Here is a 19,450-nt window from a genome sequence, read left to right on the forward strand (position 1 = left end):
GGTACATGATATAATAATGAGCTTTTTGTTTCAAAGACCTATCCTTAAAACAAAAGTTCACTCAGTATTTGTAAAACAATTAATTCTGTTAAGCAATTTTTAAGGAGTTGTGGATTAACAAAGTGTGATGTACCTACAACTCAAGATGACAATTAAATAATCCTGATGTGTCTCCATCAGGAATTTGGAATTCTAATATGACGTCCTTCAAACGCTTTGAGTACACACCCGTGGTAAAATATGAATATATTGCCAGTGCTGTTCCGATTGTACTCCCACGTCATATGCTTTTTTATGAATGAGATACCCGACGTCATAGAACAATGACGTTAGAATGTAAGCATTTTACGGAAAAATACACGCTTGTGAATCCGAAAATCATCACAAGGAAACATACACAAATGATGCTAAAATGTGGCAAAAGCCCTTTATTGTACATCATATAAGACATATAAATAAATTATCATTCAAATTCATCCAAAACTGTCTAAATACATTATTTTAAATAGTTTAAACATGTCACTAATGCAGTTTGCTCCGTTCTTTTACGCTAGTTTATTAGTGCGTTTATTTATGGGAACGGCAAATATTTGCCTACACCTAGAGCGCTTCGATCCAAAAGAATTGCCGTATGTGTCCTATCAGAATCGAAATAATTCATGGGGGCTTGAATATATCTAGATTTTACCACGGGTTGTCCCTTTATGCCGATATTTTACCCCTCGCTATCGCTCAGGGGTAAAATATTTGTCATAAAGGGCCAACCCGTGGTAAAATCACGATATATTCAAGCCCCCATGAATTATTTCTTAAACATACATTTGTAATAATTCCATATGCATAAATCTTATATCAAGTGTTTTAATATAAATAAAAGAAGATGTGGTATGATTACTAGTGAGACAACTCTTCACAACAGACCAAATGACATAGAGATATCAAGTCTTTTAAAAAAAATTATGATGTACGATTTTTTTTTAGTCGCAGCTGAATTTTTTCACAACTCGCCAATGTATTCAAGGCATCTTAGCGCTTGACATTAAGATATAAACATTTGACTTATACACCTTATCGCTTTTTGGACACGGTCACACCACAGGCTATCCTACTGACCTGCTGCCACAGTGAAAACAATGACTTTTTTACATTATTATCGAATGATATCAGTAGTTCAAGTGTTTCTTGCTTGGTGTCAGTTTCCAAAACTAAGTCTTTTAATTTTGACCTTTACATGTTCTTTTCTAAGTTGTTTGGTTGCTGTCTCATTGATACATGTATTCCGCATCTAATTTCATTCATTCTGTATGAGTGATCATGCAGGGAAAAAATGAAAACCACTCTTTATAAATTTCTTGCATCAGAAGCGTTTTACTGTATTTAACTTCATCAGGAACACACGATCAAAGCCAAATATTTGAAAGGATTTATAAAAAGCCAAAAAGTTATAGAGCTATATGACCACAAAAGACATCATAAAGGGCAAATAAAACCTTTATACCTCATCTGCAATAATGTTCAGGATACTTTTTGCAACACTTCTGAAGTTTTACTTTACAAGAACTACAAAAGTCAGCCTCATTTCCAACTTTCACTTGATGTCAGTTGATGAGCTTTCCTTATTCAATTACTTTTTACTGTTACAAAGAATTAATTAACAACAAAAGACAAAATGTTATTATTGAACATTTGTGTTTTACATGATAAAAGGGTGTCTGAACTTGACAGTTTTAATGGAGGATGAAATTAGTACCCCATTGCCATGGCAACACAAGACACAAATTCTGCCAGACCAGTTGTGATACTTGAAAACAAAAGTATTTGATCATGTTGATGTTATGATAACAGAATTAAGGATTCTTATCCATTCACACGTTCATCCCACTTTAATAACTGCTTGTTTGAAGTTGTACTGTCTGCAGGCTTAGACAATTTGTTTCTCTTAAATCTTACAGCAAATCTTGGAACAGGAGCTTCATTTAATTCAAATTCAATTTAGTTGCCTGGTTTCTAGTGGATAGTTGTCTTATTATCAATCATACCACATCTCCTTATTTTTATGTAGATAAAAATAATTAAATAGGAATACAGTCCATAGGACAACATGCCTTGCTTACACAATCACTTTTCATTTTCAGTGAACAACAAAATCTAGGTTAAACTATAATCAAGCATAAATTAAAAAAAGATTTCACATCATAATGAACATAATATCAATATTACTTCCATGATTAAACTAAAAGTTGATTTGACCACATCTTCATGATAAAAAGTACCTTAAACCAAAATTGGAACCTGATATTAGATGGACTGACTGCACAGATTGAAAGAATATAATGCTCCTTATATCATAAACATGGCTTAATTTCTATTTTCCATGGTAAGACAAAAAATAAAGGTTCAGGCCAGCACTATATTATATACTTACTGATTTCGGACATGGAGTTTTTGGATGAAGATGGGCGGGTCCAAGGTTACCATTTCCCTTCTGACATTCATCAACAGTAGAATCAAAACGAACAGAAATATCAGCCATCTTATAACTACACAGTGCCGACGATGAACTGCTCTTGTCCCCTGTCTTTTCATATATCACATAAACATTACCAGCAGTTTCCGAATAGAAGGCACCTTTAGCAACTGTGTAAGGCTGTGTTCTATCCTTGTAGCAGAGTAAGGGAATTTCAACATAGGAGTGAAAATATTTATCCTTCTGACATAATCGAATGAGTTTCGTTTCAACAGTGTTATCATCCAGTGCTTTTACTTGTGTTGCAATGAAATAGACAAAATCTCCTTTAATAAAACCATATAGAAAATTGACGTGGAAATCCATTTTGTACTGATTCAGAAGTGAGATTTTAGACCCTCCTTTCAAATCTCGGTAAGAGAATTCCAAGTTTTCTAAATCCCGACTAGATAAATGAGGTACCATATCTCGATAGACTTTTAATTCCCCTCCAGGGTTAATATTGTTGTATTCTGATCCAATATATAGCACTTCTTTATCGAATCCGGGTGCTATTAATAGAACGTCAGATGAATCTGGATTATGACCTACGACTGGTTTATAAATATCCTTCTCAATAAATGCAATATTTTGTAATAAACGAATCTGACATGATCCTTGGTATATATTAGAACACAGAATAAGTGTACTCCTGTTATAGTCAATTACAAGACCCTTTGTAAAACTATTTATAGAATTTTTCGTCAAGTTACAAGGTATCTGAGGGGGTGGACAAAGGGGATTATCTGTCTTTGGTCCATTGTTGACCTTCTGTATGACACTCAAGTCTGATGACAATTTTATGAGAGTGTTCTGTCCACCGATATAAATTTCACCAGTGTTTTTATCGACAACAAATTGTTGTAGTCTATGTTGGTCCCGGTAGGATTTTTCCACTTTCATTGACACTACTTGTACAACAAACAACGCTAAAACTGGAAGACTGAACATGGTGACAATCTGTAATTCAAAAAATAAAAAAAGATTAATTATAATAATACAATCGTTACAGAAACAAGAACAGGTTGACATCAATCCAATGGTCCTTATTATTTCGGTGAACCAACAAAAGTTCAATAAGGTACAAATTTTCTGTACATGATAACTTTCACAAAACCAATAGTCCAATAAAAATAAAATGTTTCCTCAATCCAGGAAAAATAAATGAATCCAGAGCATAGGAAAATGTCCTGTTGTTAAGTTTATTCCTTTCTATCTGATTTACAACTTACCGATACCTAAATCAAAGTGAAATATCACTATTCTAAAATATTTTAATATTTTTTTGTCTGTAAAACATGTAGATGCAAGTTTTGAATATCTGGTATGCATGTTTTCTAAAACAAGATTTTCCCCAAAAATATCCAGAAAACATGCATATGTCAAAGAGTTGACTCGTTGGCAATTATACCACATCTCATGTTTTATATAGATATGGAGCTTATTATTTCCTGTAAAATCTTAGTACCAAAAAGTACAATGCCAACCTCTTAAGGTACCTGGGAAAATAGAACCATATCTATAAAAGTCTCTACTACAAAAAAAATCCACCATTCAAATGTATATCCAAGTTTTCATTACAGTCAATTTAATTGAAGAATATGTTACTACCTGAAATTTATTGTGCATACTGACCCAGATCAGTGACACAAAATTGAATAAGACATAAAGTATAGACCAAGGTGAGCCCCAAGTCATTAAACTTCATTTATTTTACACTTTTCTATTCATTAATACGGTCTTTAAAACATGGCTGCTGAAAAATCTACAGCATTTCCATTAAAACATAAAGAGGAAATTGTTATGTAAGAAGCAAGTGAGTTAAAAACCATGAAAATTCTTTACCCATAACAAATTATTTATTTAATTACATATGATGCAAAGTAATTCTATCATGTTATGTAGATGATTTTTTATTGAAAAATTTAATTTGTGATGGATAGACAAGGTAGAGATACAGACAGACAGGACAGAGCAATATCATGGTGTTGACATAATTTATAAAGATTGAATTTTGTTTAATTTGGGAGTATTGCAGACGCTGAAAGATTGACAAAAATGAAATATGAATATGCTGCACATAATTAATGCTATCAAAAGTTCAAAAGAGAGTTCTTATTATTTCGACCTGAACTTGTTGCAAATTTCACAAATGAAAACATTGCAAATATTTCTCAGTTTACAGATTTTTTTTCAATAAAACTTTGAGACTTTTAAAAAAATTCTGGAATTCTTTCATTTTAAAGCAAGTTACATTTTTGAGTTCATAACTTTTAAGAAGAACTATTCAAAAAGGAATTTATTGAAAATATTTGTTTTTTGTTCATTAATTTGTACATTAAATAATCAGACTCTTAGTTTTCTGGTTTGAATTGATTTATATTTGTCATTTCTGAGGCCTTTTGTAGATGACTATGCAGTTTGGGTTTAACTTATTGTTGAAGGCTGTATTGTGACCTGCAGTTGTTTATTTCTGTGCCATTTGCTCTCTTGTGGACTATAAAGTTGTCTGATTGGCAATCATACCACATTTTCTTATTTCTTTATATGATCATTCCAAAGAAGAAATGTTCTTCCTACAAACCAACTTGATAATACTCCCTCTGCTAACCCAGTCAACAATTAAGATGTTACTTGATTGATAAGTGATAGGTGCAATTGTTGAAGTCAATATCATTTCAATATAAAATGTTCTGCACCCGACCACCCTGAGATTCTCACAAAACACAGCAATCTTTCAGCACATCATAGACCAATGAAGCATGTTAAATGTTCCTGCAAAACTCATCATCTTATTTTGATTTGATTTAAATTGTACAATTTGTTTAGAATTCATGAAGATAAAATGTTGTTCTATTTTTGGGATTTCTAATTCATGGTACAGAGCATATGAAATATTTCTATCACAGATGTCCTCAGATAATGATACTGTTTTAACTGTAGATTTATTTATTTTCATTGGTAAAAACTTTCCTGTTTGATAAAAAAATATTTGCTTTTTTAGGGAACTTAACATTCCTAATTACATCATTTCTACCAATCAAAATAAATAACTTAGTTCTTCAACGCATATCTTAATCCTTAGGGTCCCCTGTACCCACCAAATCTAGATAAACTTGTTTTCCAGGAACATTTATGTATTCTTTTTTCAATGTACTTATAATTAAAATTATAACTTTTACATTTAAAATTTTCTTCAAATTGTACCTCCATGTTAAAATAATCTTACAAAAACACCCCTCAACACCAGCATATTGAAAACAGTTTAATTGAGTCCCTGTTATCACCATAAATCAGCTACTAACAGTTATATCTCCCCCCTATAACAATGGAAAACCATCAAACCATGCTTCCAACCTTTTTAAGTACATCACATCTGTTTGCTATTTGCTGGTCTTTAAATATCTATTTGAGGATTTATTTAGCTTTTAAGTATGTTTCTTTTGATGTATTTGGTACTGCACTTAACTTCTAAAACATAAATCATTCGAAATTTGCATTTAATATTTGATTTCTTTTTTTCCAAATGAAAACGAACATAATGTTTTTTTCTATTGATATATTTTTTCCCAAGCAACATAATTTCATAGATACCCTTGACCTTTCACCTTTGCAATTTTCTCCTTTGTTTTTTTCTTTCCAGTCAGATATTTATTTTTCTCTCATGATAATTTATTTACATTGGAGGGTAATAAAAATGTACAAGGTTTCCAATAACAGTTTATTCAAGCTAGCTGGTTTATGCATATTTCCCCCATTTAACCCAGAATGCAATTCACATTCAATTAAATCTAAATTGCCCCTTCATAAAAGGCGCTATTGTGCAATGGGTGTATGATTGTGCAATATTTTTACAAAGCCTGCTAATAAATTCTCTTTTCATGTTAAAATGTCCTTTTGAAGTTTTAGTCATAAAATACATTATTGGTTGAAATTAATATTTTTAAATGATTCACTAATAATTGGTTATATTATAAATTGCTTCTAAACAAGTAACCAGATACATATATATTTCATTTCAATTTCTGTCATTCTCACTTGAAGTTATCTGATGGACATATTATTGAGTTGTCAAATATAAATCTATGTCAAAGTGGGATCTATTTTATCATAAATTTTAATCGTGAAAATCTAGAATCTGACCCCCTTTTATTTGGGAATTTATCTTTAGTTTAATTTCCTGATTTATTCAAAAATAAATTATATTCACTAATGCAGTCTTCAAAATAAACTTCATAATACCAAAGCGGAATTTTACAAAAATTTTAGTTCAATTATCATTCTAGTGGTCTGTAGAGATGACATTTACAGGCTGGACAGCATTTTTACTCTGGACTGGTGGCCTGTGGTTTGGTGTGAAGACTGCTAAAACTTGGGAGTAAAAAAAGCTAATCTTAACTTCAACATCATTTGATCTCTGGTCCTGAGTTGTCTCTTTGCAATCATATCACATCTTTTTCATTCTATACTTTATTTAAAAGTAATTAGGATGTGGTATGATTGTCCATGAATCAAAAAAATATCTGCTAAAGAAACTCTTTCATCTTTCAAGTGAAAAGCATTTTTATAGCGTATAATGATGTAACAGTTGATTTTCTCTTTTAATTTAATTTGCAATTTATATTATGTCACTACATAGAAAGAGACAATAGAAACATAATGCTGTTAGAATCAATACAACGTCAGACGCCTAATCTAAAAATGGGAAATATTCAAATCATTTCGCTTTGATCTTACAAAAAGTAGACCTGAATAATTCTATCGTGGATTAAAGAATCAATTTATTGCATGGAAATGAGTCACCTAGATGCATGTGCAGCACTAAGACAACATGCTTTGACAATTGTGTCCTATTCAATGCTGCGTTATATTGACTGAACAATTCTAATACCACACAAAGAGTTTATGCATCAGGAAATACTATAAAGTTCTATGGCTTGGGGAAGCGTAGATTGAATATGAAGGAAACAGGGTGCATAAAATGCAGGGTTCTATTTCACATTAAACAGAAACAACAGGATGTTATGCTAAGTCTCAATATGTTTTATTGAATGACTTTTATTTTGATGGATAAAAATCTAAATATAAAACATGGGGGTAGGAGGTTATATTAAAGAAAAGGAGAGAGAAAGAAAAGGCAAAAATTGATCATGAAAGAAGAAAATCCAACCTTAGGCTACTAGTATACAATTTTACACTATATAATCTCTCTGACATCAATATTATGGTGACTCAATTTTGATGGAGAAAAAAAAATAAAAACATGTGAGATATAGGGGAAAAAACAAAACAGAAAAAAAACAAAAACTACAGAAGAAAAACTATTTTGCTGTATTATATATCTAGTATCAATAACCTTTATTGAATAATCCTCTTTTTTTATGGAAAAACATTCAAATGTGAGACATACATTTGTAGCACCAACATAAAAAAAAAGAATGAAAGAAAACACCAAAAACAGATCATTAAAGAAGAAAATTAAGCCTAAACAACTTTACTGTATAATATCTGTAGCATCTAAAGAATGTCTTATTTGTTGTCTGACTAAAACTAAACACCGGTCTTGTCTGTCAAGCTAGTCAAAATTGGATACATAAAAATTCCAATATCTTTCTTTATGGGTGTAAAAACAAACAGGGTATTTAAACACAAAACACAGGGTTTCAATAAAGTAGTGGCCTTTTCTTATAATTTATCAGTAAAATGCAAAAGAAGTCTTTTGTGAAAATGTGATATGTTTATTTATATCACGATAAAAACAGGTAAAAGATTTTTACCCATACAAAATGTTAAAATAAAGTACATCAACAAAACAAAAAACACATGTTACTAAGACTAAATTTGATATGCACTTTAATAAATGATTTTACAAAAATTACTGAACTCTAGGTTTGAAAAAGTCACAGAATATATACCTAAAGGTGTTAAAAATAAACATCAAAAAGTCGTCAACAAAGAAAAAAGATTCAATTTAAATTTAAATCAGCTTACCTTGATGTAGTATATAAAATCCAACTAAAAATGTTTGTTATCTTTCACATCTACAGGTAAAAACTCTGAATCACAGGTGAAAACGCATCTCACTCAGACAGCAGAAACTGTTCCTGAAACACAAAGCATCATGGGTAATGTCTGCTTGCACTGATTTATTAGAGTCATAAACTTAACCGTCTGCTGTCAAACTCATAGATAACTTTAATAACAGGGCCAACATGTGATGTGTGCATTCAAGTTTGGGTTAATGGAGAAAATATTCATTATGACCTAATATCTGCTTTTTAACTTTGTGTAAGAAATAGTTAATAGTCGATCAGACAAAGTGTGAGGAGGTTTTATACACCATCTCATTTTCATCTGAAGTATAAATCCTGAACAGATTAATTATTTCAACATATTCAACACATTCAGTTTCTAAAAATGATGGTTTTTATTTTCCTCTTACTGATGACTTTTAATTTTCATACATGCAATATGTATTTTTTTCAAAAAGTATATGGATTTTTTTTAAGGATACCTCCATTATCTTAACATATTCAGTAATAACAAGAGGCTCTCAAGAGCCTGAATCGCTCACCTGAATTTTTTTGGTTTAATCTCTCATCAATGATTATTTTGGCTTTTCAATTTATTTAAATGTTCTTTGAATCGTCCTATTTTCTTCAAAAACAAAAAAAAATCATTTTCTCCTATGTTCTATTTTAGCCATAGGAGCTATGTTTCTTGACATACAAGGAAATGAAATATAAAATTTATACTAGATACTCTGAAACTCTGAAACTCATTTAGCCTAAGTTTGGCTGAAATTGATACAGCAGTTTCATAAGAGAAGATTTTTTAAAGTAAGTCAACATGATGAACAAATTGTGAAAAAAGTCTTTAAAGGGCAATAACTCCTAAAGAGGTCAATTGACAATTTTGGTCAAATTGACTTATTTGTAGATCTTACTTTGCTGATCATATTTGCTGTTTACAGTTTATCTTTATCTATAATAATATTCAAGATAATGACCAAAAACTGCAAAATTTCCTTAAAATTACCAATTAAGTGGCAGCAACCCAACAATTGGATGTTTGATTCATCTGAAAATTTCAGGGTTGATAGATATTGACCTAATGAACATTTTTACTCCATGTCAGATTTGCTCTTAATGCTTTCGTTTTTGAGATATAAGCCAAAAACTGCATTTGACCCCTTTGTTCTATTTTAAGTAACGGCGGCCATGTTTTTTGACGGATCAAAAATCAAAGCACACACTTTGTGCAGGATAATCTAAGGAACAACCATGCTAAGTTTTAACCAAATCCATTCAGTAGTTTCAGAGGAGAAGATTTTTTAAAGTTAGCAAATATGATGAACAAATTGTGAAAAATTGTCATTAAAGGACAATAACCCCTTAAGGGGTCAATTGACAATTTTGGTCAATTTAACTTATTTGTAGATCTTACTTTGCTGATCTTTTTTGCTGTTTACAGTTTATCTTTATCTATAATAATATTCAAGATAAAGACCAAAAACTGCAAAATTTCCTTAAAATTACCAATTAAGTGGCAGCAACCCAACAACTGGATGTTTGATTCATCTGAAAATTTCAGGGCTGATAGATATTGACCTAATGAACATTTTTACTCCATGTCAGATTTGCTCTTAATGCTTTCGTTTTTGAGATATAAGCCAAAAACTGCATTTGACCCCTATGTTCTATTTTAAGTAACAGCGGCCATGTTTTTTGACGGATCAAAAATCAAAGCACACACTTTGTGCAGGATAATCTAAGGAACAACCATGCTAAGTTTTAACCAAATCCATTCAGTAGTTTCAGAGGAGAAGATTTTTTAAAGTTAGCAAATATGATGAACAAATTGTGAAAAATTGTCATTAAAGGACAATAACCCCTTAAGGGGTCAATTGACAATTTTGGTCATATTAACTTATTTGTAGATCTTACTTTGCTGATCTTTTTTGCTGTTTACAGTTTATCTTTATCTATAATAATATTCAAGATAATGACCAAAAACTGCAAAATTTCCTTAAAATTACCAATTAAGTGGCAGCAACCCAACAACTGGATTTTTGATTCATCTGTAAATTTCAGGGCTGATAGATATTGACCTAATGAACATTTTTACTCCATGTCAGATTTGCTCTTAATGCTTTCGTTTTTGAGATATAAGCCAAAAACTGCATTTGACCCCTATGTTCTATTTTAAGTAACGGCGGCCATGTTTTTTGACGGATCAAAAATCAAAGCACACACTTTGTGCAGGATAATCTAAGGAACAACCATGCTAAGTTTTAACCAAATCCATTCAGTAGTTTCAGAGGAGAAGATTTTTTAAAGTTGGCAAATATGATGAACAAATTGTGAAAAATTGTCATTAAAGGACAATAACCCCTTAAGGGGTCAATTGACAATTTTGGTCATATTAACTTATTTGTAGATCTTACTTTGCTGATCTTTTTTGCTGTTTACAGTTTATCTTTATCTATAATAATATTCAAGATAATGACCAAAAACTGCAAAATTTCCTTAAAATTACCAATTAAGTGGCAGCAACCCAACAATGGTTTGTTTGATTCATCTGAAAATTTCAGGGCTGATAGATCTTGACCTAATGAACATTTTTACCCGATGTCAGATTTGCTCTAAATGCTTTCGTTTTTGAGATATAAGCCAAAAACTGCATTTGACCCCTATGTTCTATTTTAAGTAACGGCGGCCATGTTTTTTGACGGATCAAAAATCGAAGCGCACATTTTGTGCAGGATATACTAAGGAACAATCATGTTAAGTTTCATTCAAATCCATTCAGTAGTTTCAGAGGAGAAGATGTTTGAAAAATTGTTAACGACGACGACGACGACGTCGACGACGACGACGACGACGACGACGGACGCCAAGTGATGAGAAAAGCTCACATGGCCTTTTAGGCCAGGTGAGCTAAAAATGGTTTTCATATTTCCATTTTTATGGTTTCAACTTTTCATACTTGATGTATCTTTTTTTCTAAAATATAAAAAAGATAAAACTAAGGGTGATTCCATAATTCAATCTGTATTAATTGTTTTTCAGTTTACCTATCAGTGGCAAATATTTCATGCATACATATTCAGGACATAAAAAAATAAAATAAAGATGAACCAAATCAACTGGTCCTTTGAATCCAAAGAGCATTGGTGTGGATTTGAAAGCCAAGAAATTTAGACAACCACTTTAAAAAATATTATTGGAATAAGGCAGTTTTGCCTTACAACTGGTATCAATAAGTTGCCTCAAAGAGTTGTTGCAATAATTCAAATAGTGTTGTTATCTTTCTACACAAGACCTCAGACTTTGTCACCTTCCCATTCTGTAAGATGTGACTGCATATATATTTTTAGATCACACCCAACCAAATAGATGCCCTACTTGCATGGCACTCTGACAGACGTCCAGATGATAATACATGTACTTATAATCCCAGTCAACTCTCAGGGGTTGCCTTAACATCTGAAGGTCTATCTTTATTTTCTGATTTTATTGTTTTTGAGTTGCTGACTTTAAACGTGGATGCTTCTTTTCGAAGTTAACAATTTTTGTGGATTGATGGAAAAAAAACCAATTTGTGAATTCCTGATTTTAACAAGATAGACATACATCTAAGAAAATTTGTATTTTGTGGTATTTCATGGTTAACTCAAACCCAAAATTGACTAAAATAAGCAACATTCTTTGGCAATAATTATAATCTAGATCCTGAGCTTAGAAATTTAGTATCAGGGAACAGCTAACTAAATTGTGTTTCCAACATGGTCAATTATGATCTGCGACCTTGGAAAAAGAGGGGGATGGGGGGGTTGTTTGGCAACTGGGTGAGGGACCATTCAACCTGGTGTCTGGTTTAAAGGACATGTGACCTTTTTAATGATCACAATATTGTTTGATTAAAATGTTTTTTTTTGTTGCTCAAAAGCAAACTGGTGACCTGAATCAATTTCTTAACTGTGACTGTTTTCCGCAAGGGGCTCTGACTAGAGCCCATATTCTAATACAAGCATTTTTAACCAGCTAACTGTATCAATTAGGAGAAAATAAACTATCTATTTTATTACAAGCATTTGTAGACATTACAACAATCTTGAAATATCTTTATTTTAATAGTTACATGTATTTTTTGTTTTTAATCATTTGAACACCTGTTTATCTCCGTAATTACAAGGTTCTTCAAGGTACTAACACTAGTAAATATTATGTAATAAGTCGGGAAAATGTTTAAAATTATAAAATTGTATCAATAAAATTTCCTTTCATCATAGTAAATCTATTCTCTGCTTTCTGAACATTAAATCAGTTGCTATAGTGATAGTTTTAAATATTTTGCATAAAAGTATGAAAATGTTTGTTATCGACTCCTAGGAGTCGATATTAAGAATTGAACGATAGACAGTCAGTGCGTGAATTTTTCTTGCTACCTGATTGGAAGATATTACGAGACGTGAATAATCAAAGTTTATTGATTGGTTAGGACAATCCAAACCTAGTAAATGTCCTTCAATACCGTAGAGTATCGGATTTGTCCTCTCTATTTTAGCAATTAGATTTTGCCTGGTCATTAATCATGCATATTCATGATATTGGTACACAGGTAACTTTTATCTATAAATAGTCGAATCTTCTGGAGTTTTGTAAACAACAACGTTAAACCATATATATTACTTCATAACGTGTGACCTCACGTGTGTGGTAAAATTTGTTGATTGATGCACGTGGCTATTCTAGTAAATGAATAAACCTACAAAGCGAGAGCACTTTCCATTTTCATCAGCTAAGAGTCGACCGTAGTCCTTTTTGAAAGGCTAATGCTTGTACCGAATTGTAATTAATCATGGATTCTAAGAAAAATTCAATTCAACAAGTCCAGTCCAAATCACTGTTGAAAGCAACAGTGGCGGATCCAGAACCTTTTCATAATGGAGGGAACGGGGAGGGGGCACTACTGTTATGCTTCAGTGATTCCTTTTATAATCAATAAAATTTTCCTCATCTAAAAGGGGGCCCTGGATCCGCCTATGAGCAGCATGTGTGCATTTTTTACCATAAATATTCACAAAAGTTCTCAACTTTTCATGCAAAAAAACATGATACCGGTAATATGAAGTTGTCAATTGGATAAACATTACTCTGGACATTCTGACAAGCACAATGTTTTTGGAACAAAATAACTGATTGCAGGTAAGAGCATAACTCATTCAGTCTTTACTGAAAAACTGTAACAGCTAAAATGACCTATTTTGATCAAACAATTGGGCTGAAATGCTCATAAAATCATTACCAACCCAAGAAAACACAAAACACATTTCTTTTATTGCTGTGCTCCATCTTGGTGTGACAGTGAGGTCTTCAGCAAAGAGCATAAAAGCCATCTGAAACTTGAAAGAAAATGTCTACTGACTATGAAGTATGTCTGTAAGGTCTTAGTCATAATATTTACATGAATCGAACTGCATTTGCAAATAAATGTTCTAATATAAAACAAATCTTTTGACAAACATAAACACAAGCAGCCATTGACAGGAAAGATAAAGCAGACGTCAATTTAATAACACTAAAATGGCCGCTCAATAAACAAACAATTTGGACAAAGCTGTTAAAAAGTGGATTATCCATGACAACTAAATTATTTTTTAATGAACACCTAAATGAGAGCCTCTCACCAAAAATAAGCTACTAATTGTGATTTGATGAGGAAATAAGAATGGATTATGAAAATATGATTACAGACGACTTTACACATTTTTGTTGAAGAAACCATCTGCAAACCATCAGTACCTAATCAAAGATCAGTAAATACAAACTATCTCTTCGTCTTTGATGTCAGGAGGCAAAGCTAATGACTTTCACACAGCCAGATATATATTATTTTGTCTGTGTATTCTAATTGAAACATTGGTACATATCAAAAATGTATACAGTTATCAAAAAGAATCTGAAGGAATGCAATGAAATGAGGAATGGTATGGGAATAAACAACCTAAAATTACAAAACCAACTGAGTTCTCAATGACCAACTAAAATACTGCAGTGCACTAAATCTCTTAGGATTTGTTTAAGATTTGGGATGATTTCTAAAAAACTTAATATATTGTGCAGATATGTCAATCATTGAAAGGGGTTTAGCAAGAAGAGGGAAAAAAAATACCAGAGGGACAGTTAAACTCATATATCGAAAATAAACTGACAACACAATGGCTTACAAAGAAAAAGAGAAACAGACAAATAACTGTACACAAGACACAACATAGAAACCTAAAAACTAAGCAACACCAACCCAATCAAAAACAGGGTGTGATCTCAGGTGCTCCAGAATCATGCAGATATTGTTCCACACTGAGGCTGTGTAGCCTAAGTAGTATATCTACCATATTGCTTAAGCCTGTCAACACCAACACATGGCAGGTGCTTGGACACCAATCTGGACTGTCAGTTTTCCACACTGAGGCTGTGTGGCCTAAGTAGTATATCTACCATATTGCTTAAGCCTGTCAACACCAACACATGACAGGTGCTTGGACTCCAATCTGGACTGTCAGTTTTCCACACTGAGGCTGTGTGGCCTAAGTAGTATATCTACCATATTGCTTAAGCCTGTCAACACCAACACATGGCAGGTGCTTGGACTCCAATCTGGACTGTCAGTTTTCCACACTGAGGCTATGTGACCTAAGTAGTATATCTACCATATTGCTTAAGTCTGTCAACACCAACACATGGCAGGTGCTTGGACTCCAATCTGGACTGTCAGTTTTCCACACTGAGGCTGTGTGGCCTAAGTAGTATATCTACCATATTGCTTAAGCCTGTCAACACCAACACATGGCAGGTGCTTGGACTCCAATCTGGACTGTCAGTTTTCCACACTGAGGCTGTGTGGCCTAAGTAGTATCTACCATATTGCTTAAGCCTGTCAACACCAACACATGACAGGTGCTTGGACTCCAATCTGGACTGTCAGTTTTCCACACTGAGGCTGTACTGTGTGGCCTAAGTAGTATATCTACCATATTGCTAAAGCCTGTCAACACTAACACATGACAGGTGCTTGGACTCCAATCTGGACTGTCAGTTTTCCACACTGAGGCTGTGTGGCTTAAGTAGTATATCTACCATATTGCTTAAGCCTGTCAACACCAACACATGGCAGATGCTTGGACTCCAATCTGGACTGTCAGTTTTCCACACTGAGGCTGTGTGGCCTAAGTAGTATCTACAAACAAGTTAACAACAACTATATAACAGGCATTGACATGAGATATGCTCTTAATGTGGCAGGGATAAACATGTTTGTTGGTGCCGATCTCTCCTTCTAACCTAGGACAGTGGTGTATATAATTTGCAAAACCTTTCGGTGGTTTTGTTGTGGCATGTTCATATTGGGAGTGGGAGGTCATGGGTTAAATCTCCGCGCCAAAAGACTTTAAAACTGGTATTTGCTGTTTTTCAACCAAGCCTTCTGCATGCAAGAGTAAGAGCAAAGAATCGCTATTCAAAACCAAGAGTAATGTGTCCAGGCATAGATTGTCATATCTTAATCATAACTGTTACCGTGAGATCTGGCATGTCAAATTTTGGTGAATTGGAGAATTACATTTTGTATTTTAACACGCAAGTTATCATTGCTATGGTCTTATGTTATAATTTAACTGTTTACAAAACTTAAGTTTGAATTAAGAATTTTCTACCACAGCTATATTTTGTAAAATATTTTGTAATTTTAGGTCCTCAATGCTCTTCAATTTCGACTTTAAATGGCATTTAACTTCATCACTAAATGAGTGTTTTGAAGACTAAACATGTGCTTGGCATTCAACTTTGTAGGACTGATGTATCTTTGATGAGTTCATTTTGTTAAAAATCAAATATAGACCTCTCTATATTTATGGTTCAGAATGCAAGACAAAGCGATATTAATTCAGTTGTGTTAGCAGTAGATGTGTCAACTCTGTATTACAGTACAACTAATATGTAAAACACTAGAAAAATATCATAAGTCATAGACAGACTTCAAAGAGGAATTAGCTCATGGTACTACAATGGGCAATGGAACTACAATGGTACTACACTTCAGGCTAGACTGACCAATCAATTTACTTTTAGACAAGCATTCACTTACTAATCAATTAATAAGACTACATGCAAAAAGTATATTATTAAAAACAGTTAAAAAATAAAATGACTTTTTAAAGAGAAACAAATGGCTTCCTGGCATCTGAAAACCTAAATGTATGTTATAACTTACGGTATAAATCGTAACGAACTGCACTTCTCTCAGATCTTCTTACGTAATCACAATCACTTTAATGCAGAATTCTCCCGTCTGTTTGATGTGCTTAAATAACTATTAGGATCTGTACATGCAGTTTCAAACTCTACTCTGACTGTCTGGTCAGGTTTTCTTGATCATAGCAGATATTACAATTTTATGAGTCTGATGTTGTTTAGAGAACATACCACTTATTACTAAGATGTACAGCTTTATAGAGAGGACATTAAAATAAATGGCTCATAAAAGTATCAATTTATTAACTACACATACATTGAATATGATAATTATGTGGTCTGAGGAACTCCTAAACTGTTATCAAGGGTTATAATACTCCTAGTACAAATTAATAAAATATTTTCTAATTTATCAATAAATAAGTCATTGAATGTGAGGTTTGTTCATTGCCATTTTTCATCTCAAAGAGAATCATGAGTTGATCAGAAATTAAAGGTGTTTGAACTTTTCCTTTAAAGTGGTGTCCTTTTAACAGTTTAATTTACAAAGAATAACAATTCTATCAAGGTTAAATGTATATTTATTTAAATGTAAATGTATATATGAATCTAAATAAAGAATCCACACTCTGAAATTTTTAACTGATTTTTTTGCTTTTATTATAAAGTCTCTGAAATCAGACTGAGTACATCGACCAAATATCCTATGTCACAGAAATGATGACCTAATTGTTAAAAAGTTATCTAAGCAGTCATTGGACTCCTTGCATGCCTTGTAGAATGTTTTACTTCATGTGCTGATCACTAACACTTATCATTATGAATGCTCAATGAAAATCATGCCAAGGTCTGATAAACTTTGTCATACAATCTATTAAATATATATATATATATACAAATATATTTATATCATAATTCAAAGTATCTGAGAAACAGCTTCATCATAAAATCTTAATTTTGACCAATGAACCATGGAAATGAGGTCAAGGTAAGATAAACCCAGTCTGACAGACATGTACACATCACATTCTGATTCAGATCATTCCTCAGATATGTTCAATCTAAAAACAGATTATCTATTGATTGAGATTATCTGAGGTCAGCCCTTAAATCTCAAAATAACTTAGCAACAAAACCATAAAATTAGGTAACTCTCTCTGACAAATATGTATATCTATAACATAATAAATGTAATTGTCCAATTACTCATTTTTATTGAAAAATCATGTGATATTGGTAGCAGCTAAACCATGAAATTGAGGTCAAGGACAATAGACACATGACAGACAGAACCCTCAGACCATAAGGCATTTGTATACTAGATTAATATAAGGTGTATCAATTTGAAATATGAGCTTGACACAAAGATAACCACACACTGCTGCTGCAGTATTACTTTCCCTTAGTCTTATAATACAGCTGAGACAAAAACAGACATCTAGAGAAATGTCATACTGTTACGTTTAAGACACCTTCCCATTTCTCCAAGTTCCTCCCTTTTAATTTGTGTCTATGATCGACAAACATAGAACTATGCCAGGGTCAATATGAACAAATAATACCAAAATAAAAGAATGTGTTAATACAGAAAGATGACATTCCCTTCTTGGTCTATCACACATAACAAAATTGGCTTTGAGCAGCAAATGTTTCCATACATACAGATTAAAAATACTCATTACACACAAATAAATGTCTTCAGCAAATGTTGCAATTTTTAACCACATAATGCTCAGAGAACGAAATCATTGGGCTTTATATAAAAACATCTAATATTTGAAGTAGAGTTCCTGTGTAGAGCACATTAGAAACTTTCATGCTAATTTATTTCCAGTAAAGCATAGAAGATCTATTGACTTGCAGTAATATTTCTTACATCACACAGCAATAAAGATATCCTTATTATCTCAGTTAATAACCTTTGTTAGCTCATCTTGGGTTGTTACTAAAATTTTCAAAGGCTTTCATTACAAACAGACCAAGTTTAAAAGGTAGAAATATATGAGGAATGCGTAAATGTCTGTCTTGTTTAAGAGAGGAACATTTGTCAAAAACAGATCAAACAGATTCTTAAGTAAACTGAAATTGTTCGATTACCACAAAATAAATGATTTTTTTTTTTAAAATAACAAGGAATTTTAAGCAGATGTAGTTACATTACATGTATGTTTCATAAGAATCTGTACCTTTGAATGGCAGACAACAATCAAGTGGCATTCCATAATAAAATTTCATAAAATGCATGAAAGCATGTAGTCCACACTACCGTGTATCAACAATGCATATGAAAACAAGCAAAATGTTTGATACAAATCATAAAAATGTGACGAAAATTTCTACTTGGTTATCATGTGTAAAATGATGCATGTGTTCAGTAAACAGGAAGTTGTTAAGTGATGAATCTGAGAATGCATCGAAAGGTATAGCTGATTTATATAAACCCTGAATCCAAATTTCAGAAATCCTGGCATTGTAGTTCCTGAGAAAAATGCGACGAAAAAATATTCATGGGACAGACGGACTGATGAGCAGACTGACAGATGGAGGGACGGACGGACCGACAAATGGATGGACAGACAGAGGTGAAACAGTATACTCCCCTTTTTTTAAAGGGGGTATAATTATATGGTTGGAGCATAAATAAATAATTATAAGAATTGAATAAAAACATCCCAACCTTGGATTTCTA

At 32.4% G+C, this 19,450-nt stretch overlaps 1 protein-coding gene across 3 annotated transcripts in view; it reads right to left on the minus strand.

Moving 5' to 3' along the window:
- Window positions 1-19,450, minus strand: part of LOC143082734 (hepatocyte growth factor receptor-like) — a 73,907-nt gene that overhangs the window by 40,827 nt on the left and 13,630 nt on the right. For all 3 annotated transcript variants that reach the window (XM_076258579.1, XM_076258588.1, XM_076258571.1), the window contains exons 3-4: window positions 8,498-8,610; window positions 2,426-3,466 (exon numbers count right to left, since the gene is read on the minus strand). In XM_076258579.1, the coding sequence (XP_076114694.1) occupies window positions 2,426-3,457 (1,032 nt within the window). In that variant the 5' untranslated portion in view covers window positions 3,458-3,466; window positions 8,498-8,610. The remainder of the gene's footprint in view (window positions 1-2,425; window positions 3,467-8,497; window positions 8,611-19,450) is intronic.

This window comes from Mytilus galloprovincialis, chromosome 1 (assembly GCF_965363235.1).
Source record: "Mytilus galloprovincialis chromosome 1, xbMytGall1.hap1.1, whole genome shotgun sequence".
Lineage (NCBI taxonomy): Eukaryota > Metazoa > Mollusca > Bivalvia > Mytilida > Mytilidae > Mytilus > Mytilus galloprovincialis.